Source organism: Chelonoidis abingdonii, chromosome 10 (assembly GCF_003597395.2).
Source record: "Chelonoidis abingdonii isolate Lonesome George chromosome 10, CheloAbing_2.0, whole genome shotgun sequence".
Lineage (NCBI taxonomy): Eukaryota > Metazoa > Chordata > Testudines > Testudinidae > Chelonoidis > Chelonoidis abingdonii.
Genome location: NC_133778.1, coordinates 23,363,932 through 23,378,182, shown reverse-complemented (window position 1 = coordinate 23,378,182; position 14,251 = coordinate 23,363,932). Strand labels below are relative to the sequence as shown.

The 14,251-nt window shown below is 41.7% G+C and overlaps 1 protein-coding gene across 2 annotated transcripts in view; it reads left to right on the top strand.

The window, feature by feature from the left end:
• The first annotated feature begins 233 nt into the window (after positions 1-233).
• The window catches only part of HSPE1 (heat shock protein family E (Hsp10) member 1), a 33,816-nt gene continuing 19,798 nt past the window's right edge, over positions 234-14,251 (top strand). Inside the window, exons 1-4 of one of the 2 annotated variants that reach the window (XM_032803597.2) lie at positions 234-315; positions 3,402-3,566; positions 5,527-5,616; positions 6,287-6,528. In XM_032803597.2, the coding sequence (XP_032659488.1) occupies positions 313-315; positions 3,402-3,566; positions 5,527-5,616; positions 6,287-6,337 (309 nt within the window). In that variant the 5' untranslated portion in view covers positions 234-312 and the 3' untranslated portion in view covers positions 6,338-6,528. Of the gene's footprint in view, positions 316-3,401; positions 3,567-5,526; positions 5,617-6,286; positions 6,529-14,251 lie in introns of those variants that run through there. The other variant, XM_032803598.2, reaches the window with a different exon arrangement.

Genomic DNA, 14,251 nt, shown 5'->3' with positions numbered 1-14,251 from the left:
AAAGGTTGTATTACGCCACTTCCGGGTGTTGGTCCGATGCAGGGTTTAACGGGGAACTATTAGCGCTGGTGTTAGGCTCTGCTGCATAGAGAATCCGGGTCTATGGCGTAAAATGCCCGCGAGAATAAAAAATAAAGGTGGAAATAACATGTCTTCTAGGGACAACGGAAATAGCCCCGCCTTGCGGCGCGCGGCACTAGCGGGGAGGTGGTGGCGCATGCGCAGTCAGAGTGGCACCCCCCACGTGTATTAGGTGAGCGTGTGCGGCGCTCAGCAAGTCACAGGGCGGTGAGCGGAGGGACTCGGCGCGCCATGGTGAGTGTCGCCTTTTCCTCCCGCGGCCTGGCCGTGGGCCCTTCGGCCGGGCTTGCGAGCACGGGCAGGCGGGAGGGACGCAGGTAGGGGCCATGTTTCTCTCTGGCACGTCATGTGTGGGGCTGCGCTGGGCGCCCCCGCCAGTGCCGCCCCTGGGGCTGGGGGCTGTGCGGCAGGGTGACTAGATGGCCCAATTTTATAGGGACAGGCCCGATACTTGGGCCTTTTTCTTATATAGGTGCCAAGTGCCCCCCCCCCCACACTCCCTGTTCTAATTTTTCACACTTTACTATCCGGTCACCCTACTGTGGGGGGCAGGGTCTTCCTCCCTCCCTCCCCCCAGTGCAGCCGGGGGACAGGGTCTTCCTTCCTTCTCCTGCGGCCCCCCCCACCCCCACTTTAGCCGACCGGGAACAGGGTCTCCTGGGTCTCTCCCACCCGCAGCCGGCCTGTAGGTACAGACAAGTCTCGCAGTGCCCCGGTGATGGGGGCGGAGGGTTAGAGCACGTGGCCCAGCCCTGGGCAGGGTTGCACTTCATGCCTCGGAACTACACAGCGACCTGCTCCTCCAGGCTGTTCTTCGACGGGCTTGTTGAGCCGGCCCTTCCGCCCCCTTTGAGAAGTTAAGCCAGTGGTCGCATATAAATACCAGCTGAATAGGAGCAAAGACTGTAGAAAAGGACCATGTTCTTGCTGTGTGCTGGTGGAAATAGAAATGTGTCTAACTTCTGGTTACCAAAAGTAGCTGTGTAATAAAAGTGTGTTTGCTTTTACCAGGCAGCATGCCTTCCTAATGGAATTTGCTGTCAGGAGCCTCTGAAGTGAACATGTATTTCAAGTTGACCTGTAACTTATCCAGTAACAATCTTTTTTAATTAATATAGTTTAATCTATTTTTTCTCTTTTTGGTCTCTCCGTGAAAGTGACCTTGCTTGGTCACAAGGTCATTTAGATACAGTAGAAATTGATACACCAATACAAGCAGGGAGAACAAGGATGTCCTTGTCTTCAAATGTTTTTGCTTTGTCACCTATCAGAAACAATGTTGTTTAAAAAAAAAATAATAAGATTCGGTACAGTGAGAGAGTGAGCTCATATTCGTAGGCATCTGTAATGCGTCTTTAGACAATGCTAAAACCTACAGAGTTTGAGGAAAAAATTCCTTTCAACTTTTTTCTGACTGTTGGCTTTCTTCTGTTGTATCAGAGGGATAGCCATGTTAGTCTGTATCCACAAAAACAAGGAGGAGTCTGGTGGCACCTTAAAGACTAATCGATTTATCTGGGCATAAGCTTTCGTGGGTAAAAAGGTAACTCAGTTTTCTTCAAGTGCCAATTTATATTTACGCCTGTATCTGTAATTTTCACTCCATGCATCTGAAGGAGTGGGTTTTTTACCCACAGAAGCTTATGCCCAACTAAATCTGTTAGTCTTTAAGGTGCCACCAGACTCCTTGTTGTTTCTTATATCGATCCTTCCCTCATGCTGTCTTTCATGTCAGAGAAATCACTGATTCAAAAAACCGGGAGTTAGAATAAAAGGCTCTAAAGAGTTTAAATAATTTAGATTTAAGCAAGTGTTTTTGACATGTTTATAGCGTTGCCCATGTCTTAATAGAAATGGGGGATGATCCACAATTAGCTAATACATTTGTGAATAACAGCTGCCTGCTTCCAAGTAGCTCTGCTTCTGTTAGCAGCGCTGTTCTGTGAAGCAGCAGCCCCTAATGGAGGGACCTGGTCTTGTTCTTTCTCCTTGTTTCCAGCTGCTTCTACAGTGTCCAGGCTTTGGCATCCAGACATCTGTAGAAGCAACTGGAAAGGAGCAGAGAGCCAGCACCATGTGACTTGGCAGTTTTCCACAGACCACAACTCGATTATTTTTTTAACTAAAAGTGTTCCCACTCTCTGTGCCTCCGCTTCTTGTGTTGCCTGCTTAGTGAAGTTGCAGGGATTGCAGACTTGTATGTGGCTTCTGCTCTGTGATCTTCAATGCTGCTGTTAGGTGCTGACTCAGTAGTTATGGCTGACATTGACAGCCCTAGACTGGTAACATTTTTACCATTGACTGCTGCTAACTTAGTTCAAAAAAATCGCAATCCTCAATGTTGGTGTTGAGTTTACTTTCTCCACCCTGAGCTGCTCCTCCCCCCTTTCTCCCCTCCCCCCACTGCTTTCTGTTCATTCTCCAAGCAGCAGATACTTCAACGTATCATATGCTAAGCTTTACAAAAAAATATAACTCTTTAACACTTTTGTAAAAATCACTGGACAGTATCTGCAAAACTTTTTGCAGATAATTTTATTTTTTTAAACTTTTTTTTTTTTTTTTTTTTTTTTTTTAATACCATATCTCAAACTTCAAAAGCGGGCAAAATAAGATGATTGAATTGTCTTCTCTCCCAGATAACTTAGGACAAGATTGTACCTTAATTATTGTATGGAATGCTAAACTTGAATATTTCAAAAGCCTTGACCAACATGTGATATGCTTAATATTTGCTTCTCTGTTTTGAGGCATTCCGCTAAAATAACTACAATAACTGTTCGACAGGTGTCTTATATCTTAGCTATAGGTGTATCTTATTTCAAACTGTATGTGAACTACATTTAATCGGAAGTAATTAATCTTAATAACATATCTTATGTTTTTTAGATCTACGGAGGTTTAAACTACATAGGGTTTCCCGAAAGCTTTCCTCATCTGTTAATGTTTTAAGTTATCTTAGGCAGTTATTTCAAATTCCATGCATCTTAACTGTTAAACTTGTCTATTTGTTGCACATATTGAGACTATTTGGGAGCCTATTCGTTCTCTAGAATTATGAGATACCTTCTTACAACAATAATTTAGCTCCATTTTTGCTTTAATATTTACTTTTGGGCCTAATTCAGAGAGATGCTGAGTACCTGCCATCTTTATTGACACCAGTGGGAGTTACAGGTGCTTAGACTCCAGTCCTTCCTTCGCTATTTAAATAGTAAAATTGTGGTTTTTCAACTTAAGATTGCAGTTTTGTTGCAGTCTCAAATGTGAATGGATCCATTTTATGTATGGTACAAAAATGGCAAATTGTATTTCAACAGGCAGGGAAAGCATTTAAGAAGTTTCTTCCCCTGTTTGACCGTGTTCTGGTTGAAAGATGTGCAGCTGAGACTGTAACCAAAGGAGGCATCATGCTTCCAGAAAAATCTCAAGGAAAAGTGCTACAAGCAACAGTAGTGGCAGTTGGATCGGGATCCAAAGGAAAGGTAAATATGTCCAGATTTTGCACCTTGCTAACTTTTTTAGATAAAAGGAATAAAAGCGGGAAGTTACCTAGGGGGGGAAGCTACAGGACGTGTAGCATTACATTTATATTGCATCGGATCAAAACAATAAGTGTAATACTTTGAAGATGAAAAAATTAAAAAAACAAGAAGTGTGGCCTGAGCACAAGAAGAGGACCAAGAACTCTTGAGTCCTTACCTGGCACTGGTAGTCCCTGTGACCATGGGGAAATCAACTTAGTGTTCCTGTCTCTTTATCCCTATCTGTAAAATGGGGAATAATACCTGTTTCACAAATGTTTTGAGAGCAATGGTTATTGATGGTTGTAAAGAGCTTTGAAGAAAATAAGTTCTTTATAAAAGACTGTTTCCGTTAGGATGGTTTCTCTTGCACTGCATCACTTACCAATTCATGCCAGAGCACCAGCTAGGAGGCTAAAAGTTTATTCTAGGATCACTGAATACATTTAATTTGCTGAATAGCTTTATTGATTAAATTGCTGCAGACATGCAACATGTTCCCAAGATTTAGGAGCAGAACAGAAACGTGGAGCATGACTCATATTAAATATTATCATTGATATTCCTCTGCTGTACAAAACATCATCTGTTAATTAACTGAAGTTATTTTAAATGTTCTGACTTCTGGTACTTCTATGTTGGTTTTAGTATAACTGTAGATTAAATTTTTTTAACTGGAAGGAAGTTGGTCTGTATTTGGTGGTATCTAATACGTAAGAAAATTAATCAGAAAATGTAGATGTAGCCTTCAAGGCATATGAAGAAACTACATATACAAATTTTCTCATTTTTAAGGAGTACTTATATGAGCATGTTCAGATCAGATTTCCTAGTATAAAATAGGATATAGGTGCACCTGCTGGGGCTGAATCCCTGAGACCTGCCTACCCACTGAGCAGAAGCCAGAGGCAATACATGGGGAGTGCATATGAGGTCATTCCTTCTCTCTCTCCACCCCCCATGATTTTTGCCTGGTTTTCCTGGCCCTGCTCAGTCATATAGTGCTGCATGGTCCCGTCCCTGCACAGCAGCTTCTGGAGTCTGCAAGCTGGGAGCTGTGGCTGTGGGGAGAGGCAGTGGAAAATAGCTGGGAACTGCAGGGTGAATCGCTGCTGCCTCTCCCCAGAGAGCTAAAGCAGCAGTCCCTCCCAGCAGTTTACTGCTGCCTCTCCATGCAGAGCTAACACCTGGGATCTGCAGAGAAGGGCCACTGAGCATAATGGGGGTGTGTGTGACTTAAGCTGTTGGGTGGGGGGTGAACCTTTACATTCTGGCCCTGCCTTGACCCCCAGAAGGCTAGACATCTTTGGCAGAAGCCCCTAGCCTCACCACCCTGCTGCAGGGCAGTCTGGTAGGTGGAGAATGGGCAGGCCTGGGGGGGCTCTGCAAGCTCGTCTTTAACTGTAAAAGAGCCGCATGTGGCTCACAAGCTGTGGTTTGACCACCCTGGCTCTACATGGTAACCATGTGAGGGCAGGGAAAAAAAGAGAATCAACTAAAAGACCAGAGGGGCAGAGTTTCCCCCCCAGGAAGATGTGCCCAGCAGCACGACACACCCAGACCCAGGCACCAACACAAGCATAACAAATAAACAGGAACTGTGTTGTCCTAGGAGTCTTTTAAAAACACTGCTTCTGGAGGGATTTTTTTTTGTCTTTATTGTTACAGACATATTTGCTAACAGGTATTTTGAAATAAATTACCCAAATTATTGAAATTGGCATGATTATATTGTGTTATTTTGACAAATAAAATATGCAGAATTTGAATATACTGCGCAGATTCCCCTGAGATTAGTACTTCCACTGCTAAACAGTTAGTAAATATGTTCTGCTTAAATTTTCCTAAATGTGTGCACGCTTATGAACAAATGTAGGATATTTTGTAGAAACTTATGAGGGTTTTTTTTTCTCCCCTTAAGAGTGGAGAGATTCAGCCAGTTAGTGTCAAAGTTGGTGAGAAGATTCTGCTACCAGAATATGGCGGTACTAAAGTAGTACTGGAAGACAAGGTTTGTTTGCTGAACTTTTATAACTGCAAACTAAATTGGTTTATTAATATTCAGGATTATTTTAAAATCCTTCTAGCTAATAGGCCATGTGAAAAAATGAATAGTATTGCTGACAAACTGAATGAGAGATACAACTGCTAACATTCAAAATGAGGAGCATCAAGCTGGCCCTGTGGTTTTTGCACAGTACACATCTATGATCCTCTGCCGTGAGAGAAACACTTCTGCCCCTGACATTTCTCCATTGCTGCACAGCGAAAATGGTTCTCTGTACCTGCCACCTTATCTTGGGAGGAAAAAAAATATAGAGGGCTGACTGCAATGTCTTCCTTGCTGAGGAGAAGAGAAGATTCCAGAGCCTTCTACCACTTAATGTTACTATCCCCATGCATTTATGAATCTGTCTCAGAGGATGCTCCTGTCAGAAAAATTTACCCCAGAGCCTTGCCCAAAGGGGTGAAAAATATCCCCTGGAATGGAAGAAACAGTGACAAGCTCTCAGGGCAACAGATAGTTATAAAAGTCCTTGGGTTAATAGTGATTGTGTAGTATCAGCCTCAGCCTTCAGCAGTAAATCAATCTCGGGGAGTACTGACCTTGGAGCCAGTTACTAGTTCTGTGAGGTTTGGCTGCAACAGATATTAACTTATTTTTTTCTCTCCATTTGCAGGAGTATTACTTATTTAGAGATGGGGACATTCTTGGAAAGTATGTGGACTAAATTTCTCAAATGACTGCAGTATCATGAAGTTGTCCATTCCACTAAAGTGCTGAAATCTTTTTCCATCATGTAAATAATTTTGTTCTTTATTTTATAATAAACAGATAACCAGTCTCTCTGAAATAACTCCTACAGTCCCATTGTAGTGATCCAAACACTTCAGAATAAAAGAATGTGTACAGTCAGAGAAACACACGTTCGTTCTTATTTGGAGTTCCATTGAACAGTTCAAAGTGCTGGTGTTAATTTGAATTTATGTAACTTTTTTTTCCAGATTTCAGAAAATTCAATTTTGATACCCTCTCAACTGTCTGGAATTTTTTTATTTTAAAGGAATTTTAGTGATTTTTTTTTTTTTTTTGCTGCTTTTTAGATAGTTTCATTATTAGTCTGCTTCTTTTACTGTTCTCCAGAAACAGTGAAACTGGCTACATCCAAATATGACTTCCATGCACAACTGCAGTACAGTTGTACTGATAACACTATGTTGTTTCCAAAAAAGTACACAAAGAGATGGAAGGACTCCACAGAGGAGTGCTGCAAAGATTGAAAAGTGGTATTTTATTGTAATTGCTGAACTAGGTGAACCTTCCTTTCATGTTCAACCTACCTGTGGCAACATCTTTTTGGTTTAATATGAAGCAGACATCTTGTATAGTAACATTAACTTTCATATTAAATAACAAGTATATACATTCACACAAGACATTGTGTAGGCAGAGGAGTTGAATATTCATGTTAGTTATACAGTAGAATCTTAATATGCTGTGTATTCACTCACCAAAATTAGCTTCTGTAATGAAGCTTAATGTCAGTAAGATGCCAGTGTTTTTACAAAATATACGTGAGTGCATTCTACGGTGTCACTGCTTGCTCAGAGTCCTGTCACCTTCTGTAAAGACATAAGATAATTCTGCTCCAGTGGTTATCAACTGGGGGTACACAGAGGTCTTCCAAGGGGTACCTCAGCTCATCTAGATAACTGCCTAGTTTTACAGCAGACTACATAAAAAGCACTAGCAAACTAAAATTTCATACAATGCCTTGTTTATACTGCTCTATATACTATACACTACCCCAATCAGATTCCTGAAATGGGTACCCTAGTCTGGAAAGATTGAGACAGTACTGTATTCCCCCACCTTGGCCTTTTCTGTGATGCACCCTCTCAGCAGTCAGTGAGGCTGAAGTTTGCTACTTCTTCCACCAGCAGCAAAGTGTGGTTTTAACTTGTCCGAAGTGTGTACTGTTGTTTAGGCCAGGAGTTCTCAACCTGTGGTCTGTGACCCTGAATCTCTGTGTCCTGATGCTTCCCTTGGGCCAGAAGCCATGAGCCCATGGGTAGAGTTGCAAGGGCACAGCAGTGTTGCCCCCAAAACTGCGGTGCCAGAGCTGGGCAGTCTTGGAGGTAGCTCCCCACCCCCCCATCTCCTTGCCCTGCATCTGAGGCCCCACCACCTGTCCAGGTAGGTGGGAAGCGGAAACCAAGCAATGTGAGGCAGCTGCTGCTCTGATTGGTGCCATGGATCAGGCAGCTGCAGCATTCCTGTTTTCTGCTGGTGCCCAGTGTTGTAGCTGCTCCTTTAGCTTCCAGCCTCCCTATGAATGCTCGTGGAGCTTGTAAGAGCCACCTGGATGGGGGATCTAGCTCCATGTCTGACAGAACCCCCCCCAGGGAGCAGCAACTGCAGGGGAGTTCTCCCAGACCTCTACATTAGGATTAAACAAGACCCATACATTTACATCTCATATGTGGTGGGGTCAAGGTTTTTTCCCCCTACTTTGAACTTTAGGGTACAAATGTGGGGACCTGCATGGACACTTCTAAGCTTAATTACTAGCTAGATCTGGTAACAGTGCCACCACCCAGAATTTCAGTGTTTGGGGCACTTTCTGTCCCACAAAACTTTCCCTTCCCTGGGTTGCCTTGAGAGACTTCACCAATTCCCTGGTGAACACCGATCCAAACCCCTTGGATCCTAAAACAAGGAGAAATTAACCATCCCCTCTCCTTTCCCCCCACCAATACCTGGTGAGTCCAGACCCAATCCCCTTGGATCTTAAAACAAGGAAAAATCAATCAGGTTCTTAAGAAAGCTTTTAATTAAAGGTAAAAATCTCTAAAATAAGGATGGAAAATACAGCGTACTCAGATTCATATAGCCCAGAGGAAACCCCCTCTAACCTTAGGTTCAAAGTTACAGCAACCAGAGGTAAAATCCTCTTAGCAAAAAGAAATATTTATAAGTTGAGAAAAAATAAAATTAAAACTAATCCGCCTTGCCTGGCTACTTACAAGTTTGAAACATGAGAGACTGATTCAGAAAGATTTGGAGAGTCTGGTGGACGTCTGGTCCCTCTTAGTCCCAAGAGCGAACAACAACGACACAAAGAGCACAAACAAAAGACTTCCCTCCACCAAGATTTGAAAGTATCTTGTCCCCCTATTGGTCCTCTGGTCAGGTGTCAGCCAGGTTTCCTGAGCTTCTTAACCCTTTACAGGTAAAAGAAACATTAACCCTTAACTATCTGTTTATGACAGGTGGTTTATGAACTTGATGGTTGGATGGGGGGACCAAGTTAGGCTTCAGCTTGTGTATATTGGGTTTGGTTTTTTGTAATGGCCCTAGAGGTGTCCAGGGTTTGGAACTCACTGCCTACGTTGGCTCACAATAGGCTGGGTTTAAAGGCTTTTCCTATCATGTACTATATAGACTACAAAGAAAATAGCACTATAGTGGTTTTGAGGTATTTGTCAATCCAAAAGCATATTCAGGAACATACAGTGGCTGTTCATTTACACAAATGTAGCATTCTTATATGGTAAATATTACCCAGCCATGATTTAATTTTAACCAAAGTAACATTGTTTCCTAAGCAACCAACCCTTGCACACATTTTCTTACCAAAAAAAAAGCTAACTTCTTCAAAAGGCGATTCAAGGTCACTCATGCTTAAAAAGAACAGAATTTATTTGTTAGTCTCTAAGGTACCACAAGTACTCCTGTTCTTTTTGCGGATACAGACTAATACAGATACGTACTAACACAGGTGCTACTCTGAAACTCGTACTTAACAGTGTGAAAACCTTTATACGGTCTAAAGGTACAGTTGTTATTACTGCTGACAAAACTTTAACAGTAATAGCATGGAAAATACTGCTACTTATTAAAAAAAAAAAAAAGCCAATCTATTATTAGACTACCAAAATAACTGTGAAATCACAGTTCCAAGAAAAATGTAAGGAAATTATAGACCAATCCTGAGCCCATTGAAATTAATGGCAAGAGGATAGGAGTTTTATTAAAAGATGCTACTTTTATTCTCTAATATTGTGAATTAGGGTTTAATGGTCTAAGCTGGACTTCCTGAAACCATAATTGTATTTTGTATTGATCATCTGCTGATAATGTTAGCTCAGTCGTTTGATCTTCCAAGGTAGATAAACATTGCCAACTGTGGCTGTTTTAGAGGAGACCTTAAGTCAAGATCCCTGTGTCACTTAATGATCTCATGTGACCTAATGTTTTTAGCTAAAATGTTCCCTGCCCCAGTTTTGTAGTATCAGTTGGCTACCACCACCTCTTCATAGATGTCTGCTTGCACTTCAGTGGGTCTGCATCCAAACTGGGCAAAATCATGTGATTACCACCAGTTTGAGACAAACTCCTATTGACTTGTGTGATAGTTTGCAAAGTGTTTTAGAATGAAAGCTGCTGCATAAATGCAAAGTCATGTATTGGCATAAAAATGAAGCCTAAACACTTATCTACCTTGAAAGCTGCCCCATTCTATTTTACTTCATGATTCTAGTGATGCATTTTATTTCTGAAACTGAAGATTACTATACCCCAGGGGTAGGCAACCTATGGCATGGGTGCCAAAGGCGGCACACAAGCTGATTTTCAGTGGTACTCACACGCCTGGGTCCTGACCAGCTGTCCAGGGGGCTCTGCATTTTAATTTAATTTTAAATTAAGCTTCTTAAACATTTTAAAAACCTTATTTACTTTACATACAACAATAGTTTAGTTATATATTATAGACTTATAGAAAAAGACCTTAAAATGTATTACCGGCACGTGAAACCTTAAATCAGAGAGAATAAATGAAGACTCGCCACACCACTTCTGAAAGGTTGCTGACCCCTTCTGTACCCTAACTATTTTAAAACCAATGGATTGTGCAATACAAATGCTAATAAGCTTGTGCAAATGCACCTTCTGCTACCACAGCAATTATGATGCAATCACTTATCTTCTTTGATGATGCTTGTGTTCTAGGATTTAAACAGGTCACATGATAAGCTGAATCTTTGAGCTGACTGAGATTTAAAATATTAACAACCTAGTTTGTTTTTGTAAGCTAATTATTTGTAGACAAGAATTGGGGTAGAGATTGTCTTTGAATGTAGGTCACTAGGTAAGCCTAATATTTGAGAGTCCCTCTGAATAAGAGTCTTTTAAAGATAAAATGCACACAGGAGTCTTATTTGTAGTGGCTATCTCTAGGGGCTTGATCCCCCATGTACCAGACTACCAGCAGTGGGCATTATAGTTTTTGCAGATGCATTTTTCAGCAAGGGAGACATGAGGGATAGAGGTTTCCTTAGCATGTATCCCACTGATTATTTATATTTAGTGACTAAGAGTCCTAGTCATGGACCAGGACACCACTTGTGCTAAGTACTGTACAAGCAGCCCAAATTCGCTTGGGTGTATTTAGCATGCTAATGTTGCTACAGGTCCTTCACCCAGTATTCTGCTCCCTCCTTATGTTCTCAGGTCTCTGAGATTTTCAGCACTTCTGAAAATCAGGCCATTTGTATGTAGCTTCTTAACTTTATGTAATTGAAAATTTGGGGGATTTAAGAACTGGGCTAATGCCTTCCTACTTGTTTGCGTTTGTGAAGTGTGTTGAATTTCTTGAAAAAAAGGGTATTATAGTTTACAAGTGCAAAGTAAGAGTGTGGCCCTGAATCCACTCTGCACTATAAATAAAGTGCTTAGATGACTGATGGACCAATATGCACAGATTACATATAATGTGAAGGTTGTTTTTATTCTGCAAGGCTATCACTGGAGGCAGGGACAGGATGACTTAGTAACTGATTTATCTCCCACTGTCATATCAATTTGAAGTCAATGACTGTGCCAGTAGTTACCCCTCAGGTTTTATGCGGGGAGGGCAGCCACCTGTTAAAAATTCTCACTTCTAGCTGTTTATCCCATATCAGCGGTTGTTTATTTCCTCCTCTGCTTTATAGACTAGAGATAGGTGAAATGGGGAGGTACAGGTACTTCTGTTCACCTTTGGACTTTCTCCCCAGCCTTTCAATAACTACATCTGATTGTGGGAGTGGGGGCATAGGTATGCCTTTTAAACTTCATTCCCCTTTGGCCACCTTATAGATCCTGCCTAGAAGCAACTGTCTTGTCTTCAGGAAACTTTGTTGCTCAGGCTGGCTCCATCACCTGTGATGATGAGGCAGGAATGTGCCTTCATGAGGCTTCTAAGTGAAAAATAGCCAGAAGCCCTAACCCTGCAAAAATAATAAGAACAAGAACGTAAGAGCAGCCATACCGGGTCAGACCAAAGGTCCATCTAGCCCAGTATTCTGTTTTCTGACAGTGGCCAGTGCCAGGTGCCCCAGAGGGCATGAACAGAACAGGTAATCACAAGAGATCCATCCCCTGCTGCCCACTCCCAGCTTCTGGAAAACATCCTGGCTAATAGCCATTGACGGACCTATCCTCCATGAACTTAACTGGTTCTTTTTTGAATGCTGTTATAGTCTTGTCTTCACAACATTCTCTGGCAAAGAGTTCCTCAGACTGACTGTACTGTGTGAAAAAAGATGGTACTTCCTTTTGTTTGTTTTAAACCTGCTGCCTATTATTTTCACTTGGTGACCTAGTTCTTGTGTTAGGAGAAGGAGTAAATAACACTTCCTTATTTACATTCTCCACACCAGTCATGATTTTATAGACCTCTATCGTATATCTCCCCTTAGTCGTCTCTTTTCCAAGCTGAAAAGTCCCAGTCTTATTAATCTCTCCTCATATGGAAGCCATTCCATCTCCATATCATTTTAGTTGCCCTTTTCTGAACCTTTTCCAATTCCAATATATCTTTTTTGAGATGGGGCGACCACATCTGAACGCAGTATTCAAGATGTGGGTGTACCCTGGATTTATAAAGAGGCAATATGATATTTTCTGTCTTATTATCTATCCCTTTCTTAATGATTCTGAACATTCTGTTTGCTTTTTTGACTGCTGCTGCACATTAAGTGGATAATTTCATTAATATTAAATAAATTGGGCAAATACTCGCTCTGACTTTCACTCATGAAAAATGACGGTGCAGGTTAAAAAAAATAGTGCAATGATTCTTTAAACACTCATCTAACTTGGTAAAATTTAACATGGTTGGACAAACGCCAGACATAAGTAACTAAATACTGGGAGGGAGAGAGGCTTAAAGTCTCACTTAAAACTTATTGGTTAAAAAATATCATTAATTTCTTTTCTCTTTGACTTGCAAAAACTGTGAACTGATTGAAGATTGATAGAGCTGATACATATTGCCTTCTGACAGATGTGTTTTTCAGCTCGATTTATTTGCATTTTGGAAGCTCTGCTGTCCTTGAATTGAAAGTCAGGGATAAGCAGCTGTCAAAACCCTAACTTCTGTGCTTAAGTATGGAAAGGAAAAAAATCAGTGCCTAGTGGCAGGGGAACCTCTCCAGCTAATGAGTGTGTCTGCCTTGTCCCATGCTTAGCTGAGCAGAATGCCATCTTTCAAGGCATTCATTAACTTTGAATTGTACCAGATCTAAATAGGATGGAATATGAATCAGATATTTTTACCTAATCCTTCATTGTAGGCCACTATTTTCTACCTCTAATTTTATCACCCTTCACACAGAAGTGCCACGTTCAACCTTTTGACTGAGAAAACAAGCAATTGCTGAGCCTGGAATGCTGGCCTACAATGTGCTTGGGGGCTGGGAAGCTAATTACCATTCAATGCAAACTGCATTCATGCACTAAACTGTCACCTGTTCAACATTACTATGTACATCCTGTATGGAACTGCCAACCCAGTCATGCTGTCAGCTCCCTGAGGTAGTTTCTGGTATCTGTGTTGGAGCCCTGAGGATCCCCTATTTCCCATCACTTTAGCTTGCTCAGGTTTTGGCTGTCAATCTGGCCACTAAGAAGGGGACTGGTCTCTCTATGAATGCTGTTAGTGACATTCCCCAAGCAAAACAAAAACTCAGAATGATTTAACAGTAGGAAACAAAGTTTACAATGTAGATTATGAACCCTTTAATGTTGGGAATAGGCAAAAGTTACACTAAATGCGCCATCAAATTGAAAATGACCCTGCAAGGGATGAAAGGAAAAACTTTACAGCTTGAAAGTGTTTCTCATTCAGAATTTGCTTGGTGCAACAAGAATGCATGCTCTATGGCCCTTATGCACCTTTATTCAAGGACAGAGGTGGCTACAAACATTTTGATGTAGCAAGATCATTTATTTACCTTTTCAACTGATAAAAACTTCTTACCCCACCCATTTTTCTTTATCTTCCTTGCTACCAAGATGTTCAGTCTCATCCACCTTCTGATCCATCTGTCCTGTCCTGTTTAATCCCGCCCTCCCAAGTGGTTCTATTTTGCCTTCCACTCTCTACAGGCATAGCTGTCTCTGCCCTGGTCTACACTACGCGTTTATACCGATTTTAGCAGAGTCAAACCGATTTAACGCTGCACCCATCCACACAACGAGGCCCTTTATATCAATATAAAGGGCTCCTTAAACCGGTTTCTGTACTCCTCCCCGACGAGAGGAGTAGCGCTGAAATCGGTATCACCATATTGAATTAGGGTTAGTGTGGCCGCAAATC